The sequence below is a fragment of the Marmota flaviventris genome, chromosome 2, assembly GCF_047511675.1.
Source record: "Marmota flaviventris isolate mMarFla1 chromosome 2, mMarFla1.hap1, whole genome shotgun sequence".
In the NCBI taxonomy this organism is placed as follows: Eukaryota; Metazoa; Chordata; class Mammalia; order Rodentia; family Sciuridae; genus Marmota; species Marmota flaviventris.
Window position 1 is genome coordinate 89,739,336 of NC_092499.1, and position 11,025 is coordinate 89,750,360.

Below are 11,025 nucleotides of genomic sequence, written 5' to 3' on the forward strand. Positions count from 1 at the left end.
CCACTGAGCCACAACCCCAGCCCCTGCACTTTTCTTTTACCCTCCACCTCTAACTTGCCACTAAGTCCAGGAACATTTTCTTATAAATGTCTTCCCTGAAAAAAATAAATAAATAAATAAATAAATGTCTTCCCTGTCTTTCTAGCCTACTCTTTCCCCTGTTTGGAACCTCACAGTTTCTCTGTCTCTGCCTTAGATCCGATCCCTCCTGGGGTGAGCTCCACCCAAGCCACCACCCATCTTTCTATAACCCACATCAGATGATTTCATTCCCTTCTGATGGCCCATTCCATAGCTACCACAACCTAGTCATGGCCCATCCCATTTCAGTCCCCTGCTCCCTAGCACTCCAGCTTTTAACTCCCAAACATTACCCCCACATTGTTTGCAGGACTTGCTTTTAGTTTTTAAAGCCTACATAATGCCTTTCCTTCTTTGTCTTTGGAGATTATATGTGTACTTCAAATCGTAGCTCAAATTCAACTGCTTTCATACTCAAATTCTTGTTGGCCAAACAATCAATCAGCCCTTACCTGTCTTATGGCACCCACCAAACTGACTCTGAGGACTAAAGACCAGTAGACCCACATCTCCAGCTGAGAGTTCCCTAAGGTACCTGTGTAGTCCCATGTTCAGAGATGTCTGAATTACTTCTTACTATCAGTTTGTTTTGTATCAAAGCAAAATGCCCATACTTCATAATTGGGTGCCCCCAAGTGGCCAGGATAAGAAAAGTCATAGCAGTTCTGAGGGGTACAGGGAGGCTTCACAGAGAAGGTGGATTTGAGAAGTACCACATTTAGAGTTTATTGAGCTCGTGTTGCATGTTAGATATTACACTATAGCAATGAGCTTTCACCTAGATCACCTCATTTACTCCTCAAACAGACGTACTGGGTATGTATTCTATGTTTCTGTAGAGGAGGCAACTGAGGTTAAGACCATCTGCTATGTAGTAGCATAGCTACTTAGTGGCTGAACAGGGATAAGAAGGCTGATCTCTGGTTCCTACTCCACAGTACAGCCAAAGGATTGAAGGATGAGCATGTAGAGGTGGATTTCTGTAACCAGCCCACCAAGCAGAATGTAGAATCTATAGCAAGCAAGGTTCACCTAGGCCCCACCCCATACAAACCAGAGAGTTGTGGACACAGGACAGTGATGAAGTGGCTGGAAGTACTCTGTGTCCCTGAGACAACCCTCATAGGTATGCTGGCCTTCAACTGCTAATGTACTTCATGCAACATGGACATTCCCATGCTCTGTCCAAACCTGAAGGCAGATGGCAGGTGATATGGGGTGGAGCTTTATGCATGGGGCAGGGCAGCCCCCTCCCTGGATCACTTTTCCCAAGGTGGAAACCTCTTGCTTACCATCCAGCTTTGAAACCTCCCTCCTCCAATCTGGGGCCTCCTTCTGGAAAGTGATGTCACAACCGCAGGTTTGGGCAGGAAAAGTAGGACCCTGGTATAGTGGGAAGCATCCTAGACAGTTTATCCTTTTAATCCCTCCAGAGCCAGTACATTGCCAGGCTCTGATAGCCCTCAGTAGGAGTTGCAGGGGTGTCACAGTTCTGGCTGGAAAGTTCAGCAAGAATGTAAGGCATAGTGCAAACCTGCATGCCTTTAAGAGTGAAAGGGCACTTTTCATTTTTAGGATGGGGTTACCTGCAAAAGTGAGGGCAGCTGTGACCCTGGCTGAAAGCCTTTCACTTTAGCAAGGGGGCCCCAGAAGGAGACAGATTTCATCTGGGTCACCTAGGCAGATGGAAGACAGAAACCCAAATGTAGTGGCACTTGAGCCCTCAAACTTTTTTTTTTTTTGGTACCAGAGATTGAACCCAGGGGTGCTTAACCTCTGAACCACATCCCCAGTCCTTTTTAATATTTTATTTAGAAACAGGGTCTTGCTAAATTGCTTAGGGCCTCACTCAGTTGCTGAGGCTGGCTTTTAACTCCCCATCCTCTGCCTCAGTCTACCCAGCATCTTGGATTGCAGATGTGCACCGCCACACCTGGTCCAAGCCCTCAAATTTCTGGGCCTTAGGATTACTTCTCTGACTTTGGCTAGTGGCTTTCACCTTTTCCACCACCTCCATTTGTCCTTCATTCCTGCTAGGCCTTTTGGGTATATGTTCCTTGCTCCTCCATGTTCCCACAGACCTGTGGCCACGTCGCTGGCCACGCACCATGAGGCCAGAGACCTTGGTTGGTTTGTTCTCTCTGCCATGTCCCCAGAACCTGGCACAGAGGGATGCTCATTTGTGGATCGAGTGACCTTATGCATAAGTGATCTCAATCACTTCTAATATTAATGATCTATTTATTGGTCCACCGCAGCTACCAAGACAGGGTCTTGCTAAGTTGCCACTTAAACTTGCCAAGAGAAGACTGGCCTCAAACTTGCTACTACCCCCCCACCCCCCCACCCCGCCGTCTCAGTCTCTCAACTAACTGGGATCACGGCCACTTCGCCCGGCTTTGCCTGTGTGGTGTGAAGGTAGACAAAAATAATGATTAGATTAAGGAACAGGAGGTCCTAGGGAGGGTATCTAGGGCGCGGGCTGTTGGAGAGGCTGAGGAGACCATCTGAGAAGGGGAAGCCTGGCCTTGAGAGCTGCGAAACCGCTACACTGAGGCTGGATTGCGCGGGGAGCGTCAGGAAAGGGGCTGAGAAAGCCGGGACTTCCCCCTAGTGTCGAGACCCGGAACTGCAGCAGGGCCTGGAGGGAGGGGCTTGCGGAGGCAGGGCACGCCCACCAGCCGGCAGCGCTCGGGCCACTAGGGGCCCACCCGCCTTGGCCCCACCCCGCCCTCGCAGCCCCTGCGGCGCCTGCGGGTGGAGGCCTGGCGGCTGACTGCTCCCGCAAACGCGGGGCTCTGAGAACCCGGAAGTTACGCCATAGGCGCGCGCCAGGGGAGCGGGAGTCAGCTGAGCTGCCGGGTGAGGTTGGGGGATCGGCTAAGGGGAGTTTGTGATCTCTTGGGGGCCGAGTGGGGTGCAAGATTGCTCCAGATTCAAGGGGAAGGACTCTCCCACCTTCTTTCTCTATAAGGCTAGAGCGAGAACGTCCTAGGAGGCCGCGGTGGCTGGTTCCCAGGATCTGTCAGAGGCTGGGGACTCGCAGCTTCCAGTCCCGGGCGACGGGGATCCCTGGGGGCAGCCCAGTCGTGATCTCCGCGCCCCGGACGAAGGACCCAGAGGTAGAACACCATGGCGTCCATCCTGGATGAGTATGAGGACTCGCTGTCGCGCTCCGCTGTCTTGCAACCCGGCTGCCCTAATGTGGCGATCCCCCACTCGGGTAAGAAAGAGAGGGGCGCCGATGCCCCCTTTCGGCACCTTTGGGGCATGAGCGGGAAGGGCGGCTCCAAAAGCTCGGAATCACCTCCGGAACTTGAATTTTGCGACTCCTTATTTTCCTCCAGCTCTCTTGGCTCCCAGCTGGCCAATGGTGGAAGTTTGAAAGAGCCATAAGAGCAGCGGCATGATCTAGGGCCTGCCACTAGGGTCCTTTCTAAAGAGAGAAGTGGGGCTCAGTTAAGGAAATACTTGCCTACAGGGCCGCAGTTGAGCTGTTGGGAGAATCGAAAATAGAATACAGGTTTTTCCTGATACCTGATTTTTCTGCTTTCCCACCAGACCCGAGTGAGAATAGGATAATGAAATTTGTGGAAGAGGAATGTTGTAGAAGGAGGGATGGTCCTAAAGGGAATTTGTCACTGATCTGGGAGAAATGGAGATGAGATATTTTTGGCCTTAGCTACAGCTGTGTTCAGGGAAATTTTTGTAGAAAGTAGTGCAGAGTTGGCAGAAAGCTGGTCACATTTTGAGCAATTGTCTAGTGAGAAAACTGCTGCAGTTTTGTTAACACCAATGATTGGAGCGGTTCCCCAGGGCTCCCTCTGCCTTCAGGCTTCTGAAAACTCACTGTTTTTTCACTACTGCATGTTCAGGGAGGAGATAGATAATGGAGTTGGGATTAAGCTAAACAGGGGTTGTGGGACCAAAGACTGATAAAAGAGAATGCTCAAATCAACTCCCTGTAAGACTCACACCCTCCTCCCCTCCCATTACCACTGGAACTAGGTACATCCTGCTGTAATAGCATCTCAGGTGATCAAGAATCAAACACTCCCTGCTGTCAGAAGTGTGAGAAGAGGCCAAGACCCTTACAACAAACAACTTGATCTCAAACTATTTGTTAATCAAAGTGTGGGTGAGGAGGAACTACTGGGAGAATGTCATGTAGCATTGATGTTTCTTGGGTTTTTTTGTTTGGTTTTGTTGCCTGTCTCTTCCATAACTAGTGTTTTCTAAACTTCTCACCTATAGGGTATGTGAATGCCCAGCTGGAGAAGGAAGTGCCCATTTTCACAAAGCAGCGCATTGACTTTACTCCTTCTGAGCGTATCACCAGTCTTGTGGTCTCCTGCAATCAGCTTTGCATGAGCCTGGGCAAGGATTCACTGCTCCGGTAATTTAGATCCCAAAAGTTTTTGTAATAGGGAATGGAAGGGTATTAGTTGGGGCCTTTCTTTCACTCGGGGCAAGGGAAGCAGTGGATTTGGAATTTTAAGGATGTGTTCTATTTGTTCCTGAACCAACATAGTGTAGTAGTAGTAGTAGCTAAGAATCAGACAGACATATTAGATTCCAGCGGTGCCACTTAGGAGCTATGGAATTTTTTTTTTTTTTTCAGTAGTAGGGATTGAGCAGAGAGGCACTTTATCATTAAGTTACATCCCTACCCACCTCCTTTTTACTTTTTATTTTGAGATAGGGTCTTGTTAAATTGCCTAGGCTGACTTTGAACTTGCAGTCTTTCTTCCTCAGCCTCCCGAGTAGCTGGGATTACAGTTATGCCCCACTATGCCTAGTCCCAGCTATGAGATCATTTTTTGGAGGGCAGGTACCAGGAATTGAATTCAGGAGCACTTGACCACTGAGCCACATCCCCAGCCCTATTTTGTATTTTATTTAAAGACAAGGTCTCACTGAGTTGCTTATCACCTCGCCATTGCTGGAGTTGGCTTTGAACTCATGATCCTCCTGTCTCAGCCTCCCAAGCTATTGGGATTACAGGCGTGTGCCACTGTGCCCAACTCCAGCTATGGAATCTTTAGCAAGTCACCTAATCTCTCTAAACATGGTCCTTCATGTCCTTCATCTGTTAAATATAGCTCTAGCTTACAAGTTGGTCACAGTGGTCATTGGAACAATCTATAGAGTCCTGAAGTATATCCACTAGAAATAGAAATAATATGTGACAAAAGTGTCATCAAAATTGTTTATCTATCTAGAAAACCATCTTGGGTAAACAGAGCCTCTCTCTCACAAGATGAATTCTAGCCAGGTGCTGTGGCACACACCTATAATCCCAGTGGCCCTGGAGGCTGAGGCAGAAGGATTTCAAGTTCAAAGCAGTCTTAGCAAAAAGTGCGCTGCTAGGCAACTCAGTGAGACCCTGTCTCTAAATAAAATACAAAATAGGGCTGGGGATGTGGCTCAGTGGTCAAGTGCCCCTGAGTTCAATCCTTTGTACTCCAAAACCAAAACAAAGCCAAAAAAACCAGCTACACCTGTTAACTAATGGAATGTTCATGAAATATCACTAATTGACGAAAGCACATTACAAATTAATACACATATGAAGGCTTTTTTGGTAATAACATCAACAAAAACCTATTTATATTATAAACATGAAAAAAGATGTTAGCATCAATTTTCTAGATTGGGAATGATGTTTGAAAAGCAAATCATTACCTTTTTCTTTATGCGTATTTATATTAACTCTTTAGTGAGAATAAGCATATAACTTGGAAAGGATTTAATTAGAAAAATATAATTTAAATGGATACATTCAAAGTTATTTTGAAGATTGAGATAATACTAGATTAAATTCTTGGTATAGTGCTTGATATATAGAAAGTGCTCAGTAACCACCAGCAACTCTGTTTTTCTCATCTTACCTCAGCAGTCTGGGATAAGCCTCCCATATGCACTGGAGATCTTTTTTCCTTTAAAAGTATAGATGGACATAACACCTTTATTTTATTTATTTATTTATTTATTTTTTATGTAGTATCTGAGGATTGAACCCAGTGCCTCACAGGTGCTAGGCAAGCACTCTACCACTGAGCCACAACCACAGCCCCACACTGGAGATCTTTTGAGCATAGGGGAAAGACTTCTCAGAATGAAGTGGGAGATTTCTCAGAATTGAGGGTTCTTAATAGGATCTATGTTTCAGGGTTCTCTTGGGATTGTATTCAGAATTTTGGTGTATATGTAGATTTCAGGGAAGAATGACTATGACTTTTACCAGAGAATTTCACAATCCAAAAGAGGATCTTCCCTTCTTTAGAGTGATACTGTGGCTCTTATCCCCACAGCATTGACCTGGGCAAAGCAAGTGAACCCAACCATGTAGAGTTGGGGCGTAAGGATGATGCTAAAGTTCACAAGATGTTCCTGGACCATACTGGTAAGTGGTGGTGAAGATCTGACAGGGACTTCTGGGTCAGTCACTGCCTGGGAGGGTGGGATCTGAGGAGGGAAGGGGCCAGGAGGGGGCTAAGGGTGGAAATGGCAGCATCCTCTAGGATGCCATATTCTGCCCTCTCCAGGCTCTCATCTGCTGATTGCTCTGAGCAGCACTGAGGTCCTCTATGTGAACCGTAATGGACAGAAAGTACGACCACTAGCACGCTGGAAAGGACAGCTGGTGGAGAGTATAGGTTGGAACAAGGCACTGGGCACTGAGAGTAGCACTGGACCCATCCTGGTTGGCACTGCTCAAGGCCAGATCTTTGAAGCAGAGCTTTCAGCCAGTGAGGGTGGACTTTTTGGCCCTGCCCCAGATCTCTACTTCCGTCCATTGTATGTGCTAAATGAAGAAGGGGGCCCAGCACCTGTGTGTTCCCTTGAGGCTGAACGGGGCCCTGATGGGCGGGGCTTTGTTATTGCTACCACTCGGCAGCGCCTCTTCCAGTTCATAGGCCGAGCAGCAGAGGGGGCTGAGGCCCAGGGCTTCTCAGGGCTTTTTGCTGCCTACACAGATCACCCACCACCATTCCGTGAGTTTCCCAGTAACCTGGGTTACAGCGAGTTGGCCTTCTATACCCCCAAGCTGCGCTCTGCACCCCGGGCTTTTGCCTGGATGATGGGGGATGGCGTGTTGTATGGCTCATTGGACTGTGGCCGGCCTGACTCCCTTCTGAGTGAGGAGCGAGTCTGGGAATACCCTGAGGGAGTAGGTCCCGGGGCCAGCCCACCCTTAGCCATCGTCTTGACACAGTTCCACTTCCTGTTGCTGCTGGCCGACCGGGTGGAGGCAGTGTGCACACTGACTGGGCAGGTGGTGCTGCGGGATCACTTCCTGGAGAAGTTTGGGCCACTCAAACACATGGTGAAAGACTCCTCCACAGGCCAGCTCTGGGCCTACACTGAGCGCGCTGTCTTCCGCTACCATGTGCAGCGTGAAGCCCGGGATGTCTGGCGCACCTACCTGGACATGAACCGCTTTGACCTGGCCAAGGAATATTGTCGAGAGCGGCCTGACTGCCTGGACACAGTCCTGGCCCGGGAGGCTGACTTCTGCTTTCGCCAGCATCGCTACCTGGAGAGTGCCCGCTGCTACGCCCTGACCCAGAGCTACTTTGAGGAGATTGCCCTTAAGTTCTTGGAGGCCCGACAGGAGGAGGCTCTAGCTGAGTTCCTGCAGCGAAAACTGGCCAGTTTGAAGCCATCCGAGCGAACCCAGGCCACACTGCTGACCACCTGGCTGACAGAACTCTACCTGAGCCGGCTTGGGGCCCTGCAGGGTGACCCCGAGGCTCTGAATCTCTACCGGGAAACACGGGAGCGTTTCCGTGCCTTCCTCATCAGCCCTCGCCACAAGGAGTGGCTGTTTGCCAGCCGGGCCTCTATTCATGAGCTGCTTGCCAGTCATGGGGACACGGAACACATGGTATACTTTGCAGTGATCATGCAGGACTATGAGCGGGTGGTGGCATACCACTGCCAGCACGAGGCCTATGAGGAGGCCTTGGCTGTGCTTTCTCGCCACCGTGACCCCCAGCTTTTCTACAAGTTCTCACCCATTCTCATTCGTCACATCCCTCGCCAGCTGGTAGACGCCTGGATTGAGCTGGGCAACCGGCTGGATGCCCGGCAGCTCATCCCTGCCCTGGTGAACTATAGCCAGGGTGGAGAGACCCAGCAGGTGAGCCAGGCCATCCGCTACATGGAATTCTGTGTGAATGTGCTCGGGGAGACTGAGCAGGCCATTCACAACTACCTGCTGTCACTGTATGCCCGTGGCCAGCCAGCCTCGCTGCTGGCCTACCTGGAGCAGGCTGGGGCCAGCCCACATCGTGTACATTATGATCTCAAGTATGCGCTGCGGCTCTGTGCTGAGCATGGCCATCACCGTGCTTGTGTCCATGTCTACAAAGTGCTGGAACTATATGAGGAAGCTGTGGATCTAGCCTTGCAGGTAAGTCTTGTCCCCAGTCAGGAGAAGAACCTGGAGAGCAGTAGGTTCAGAGACTGAAGGGTTGGCAGGGGACAAGGCTAGAGGGTGCTGGCTTCTCTCCCAGAGAGGTGCTATGCTATAGAATCTAAGGACATGGACTCTATAGAGCTCTGCCATTTTTTAAACTGTGTGACCTTGGGCTAATTTCTGAACCTTTTTATGCATCAGGTTATTCAGCTATAAAATGGGAGTAATTAGTTAGAGTTCTTTTTACCTCATAATGTACTGCATGAGAAAAGCACTCAGGGGCTGGGGTTGTAGCTCAGTGGTAGAGCGCTCACCTAGCATGTGTGAGGCCCTGGATTCGATCCTCAGCATCACATAAAGATAAACAAACGAGGCTAGGGATGTGGCTCAAGTGGTAGTGCGCTTGCCTGGCATGCGTGCGGCCCGGGTTCAATCCTCAGCACCACATACAAACAAGATGTTGTGTCTGCCAAAAACTAAAATGTAAATAAAATATTTAAAAAAAAAGAAAAAGATTACAGATCAGGGCTGAGAGTATAGCTTAGTCAGTAGAGTGCTTATTTAAAAAAAAAAAAAAAAGAAACAAACAAAGGTATTGTGTTCATCTACAACTAAAAAAATATTTAAAAAAAGAAAGGAAAAAAGAGCGCTCAGAACAATGCCTGGCACATACATATGAGTAGAAGGAGAAGCTGCTGAGTTACCTTTCTCAAATTATGAATTACACTTGCCTTAGGATCAAATGAAATGCTATTTAATATGTAAATTCCTGGGCCTGAACCCAGAATTTACTGAATCAGAATGTCTGAGGATAGGACTCAAAAATCAATATTTTTAACATGTTCCCCAAGTAATTTTTAAATTCTCTGAAATTGGATCCCTACCAACATAAGTAGATTCTTTTTTATAGTTGTGACAGGAACAGGCCCATTACTGGCTCTGGTTCTCCGTGGGCATCTGTCTATCTTGTAGTCTCTTTCCTGGGTGAGGAGGGGGCTTGACCCTAACACCCCCAGTTTCCCCACAGGTAGACGTGGACCTGGCCAAGCAGTGTGCAGACTTGCCTGAGGAGGATGAGGAACTACGAAAGAAGCTGTGGCTGAAGATTGCTCGGCATGTGGTGCAGGAGGAGGAAGATGTGCAGACAGCCATGGCCTGCCTGGCCAGCTGCCCCCTGCTCAAGATCGAGGATGTGCTACCCTTCTTTCCTGATTTTGTCACCATTGACCACTTCAAGGAGGCGATCTGTAGCTCACTTAAGGCCTATAACCATCATATCCAGGAGCTGCAGCGAGAGATGGAAGAGGCCACAGCCAGTGCCCAGCGCATTCGGAGAGACCTGCAGGAGCTACGGGGCCGCTATGGCACTGTGGAGCCCCAGGACAAATGCGCCACTTGTGATTTCCCTCTGCTTAACCGCCCTTTTTACCTTTTTCTCTGTGGTCACATGTTCCACGCTGACTGCCTACTGCAGGCCGTGCGGCCTGGCCTGCCTGCCTATAAGCAGGCCCGGCTTGAGGAGCTGCAGCGGAAGCTGGGGGCTGCACCCCCACCAGCCAAGGGCTCTGCCCGAGCCAAGGAGGCTGAGGGTGGGGCTGCAGCAGGCGGGCCCAGCCGAGAGCAGCTCAAAGCTGATCTAGATGAACTGGTGGCTGCTGAGTGCGTATACTGTGGGGAGCTGATGATCCGCTCTATTGACCGGCCCTTCATTGACCCCCAGCGCTATGAGGAGGAGCATCTGAGCTGGCTGTAGAAGGGTGTCCTGTGAAGAATGGGCAGGCATGGGGAGCTGCTACTTGGCCCTCTTGGGAAGGCCACACCCTGTCTGTGCTCAGTCATCTGTGGTTATGTTGGGGAGTGGGAATAGAACTGTCATCCTGAAGTGTCAGGGGAGAGGGCATTCTGCCAGCTGCCTGCTGTGCTTCAGACCCACCTTAGAACTGCTGTTACTCAGGCCATCAGCCTGGAGAGGTCAGAAACTGGATCCACTCCCACTCCTGTATCTAACAGTTCCTTTGTCCTTGTCACTCCCCACCCTGTTTATCTTCTGGATTTGCGAGTACCCGTCTTTCTTTGCTTTGTGGCCTCTGGACTCCCAACCTTTCTCTGTCAGAGAAAGCCTCCTCTTCTCTCTGCCCCAGGTGTACCAGAAGTGAAAAGATAGCCCTCCCACTTCCTGAGCTCTGGTGGGGAAGGTTGTACTAATGATGGCCCTGGTGCACACTCTGGACCTCCACTATGAGGGCACCCTGGGGCTGGGGACCTCATAGAAGACATTGGGAGAGCATTAAAATGTCTGCACTGCATTGGTGGCGCTGGAGTTGATGGCTTTGTTGATGCTAAGCTTAATGATGTAGGAGGGGCTGGGATGCCACAAGGAGTCTGCCAGGGCCTTGCAGACCTTCAAGCCATGGCACATGGTCCTTCACCTGGAGATGAAAACAGGAAGATCTTGTCAGATTCTGCTTTCTTCCTTGTCTCCCTCCTCTATCTTTGACTCAGTTGAGGATTATATTATA

At 49.6% G+C, this 11,025-nt stretch overlaps 1 protein-coding gene across 2 annotated transcripts; it reads left to right on the top strand.

The window, feature by feature from the left end:
- The first annotated feature begins 2,826 nt into the window (after positions 1-2,826).
- Vps18 (VPS18 core subunit of CORVET and HOPS complexes) lies at positions 2,827-10,812 on the top strand. 2 transcript variants are annotated; one of them, XM_027925378.2, is made up of 6 exons: positions 2,828-2,943; positions 3,056-3,304; positions 4,336-4,477; positions 6,396-6,487; positions 6,630-8,500; positions 9,534-10,812. In XM_027925378.2, exons 2-6 carry the CDS (start codon positions 3,214-3,216, stop codon positions 10,257-10,259), a joined length of 2,922 nt encoding a protein of 973 aa, XP_027781179.1. In that variant the 5' UTR covers positions 2,828-2,943; positions 3,056-3,213; the 3' UTR covers positions 10,260-10,812. The 2 variants fall into 2 exon arrangements, with proteins under 2 accessions (XP_027781172.1, XP_027781179.1); XM_027925371.3 differs by having other exon boundaries at positions 2,827-3,304.
- Positions 10,813-11,025: the final 213 nt, after the last annotated feature.

Coding starts and splice junctions, on each gene's coding strand:
- Vps18 (XM_027925371.3), top strand. CDS start 3,214: ATGGCGTCCATCCTGGATGAGTATGAGGACTCGCTGTCGCGCTCCGCT. Junction 6,488..6,629: donor GATGTTCCTGGACCATACTG/GTAAGTGGTGGT, acceptor TGCCCTCTCCAG/GCTCTCATCTGCTGATTGCT. Junction 8,501..9,533: donor CTGTGGATCTAGCCTTGCAG/GTAAGTCTTGTC, acceptor GTTTCCCCACAG/GTAGACGTGGACCTGGCCAA.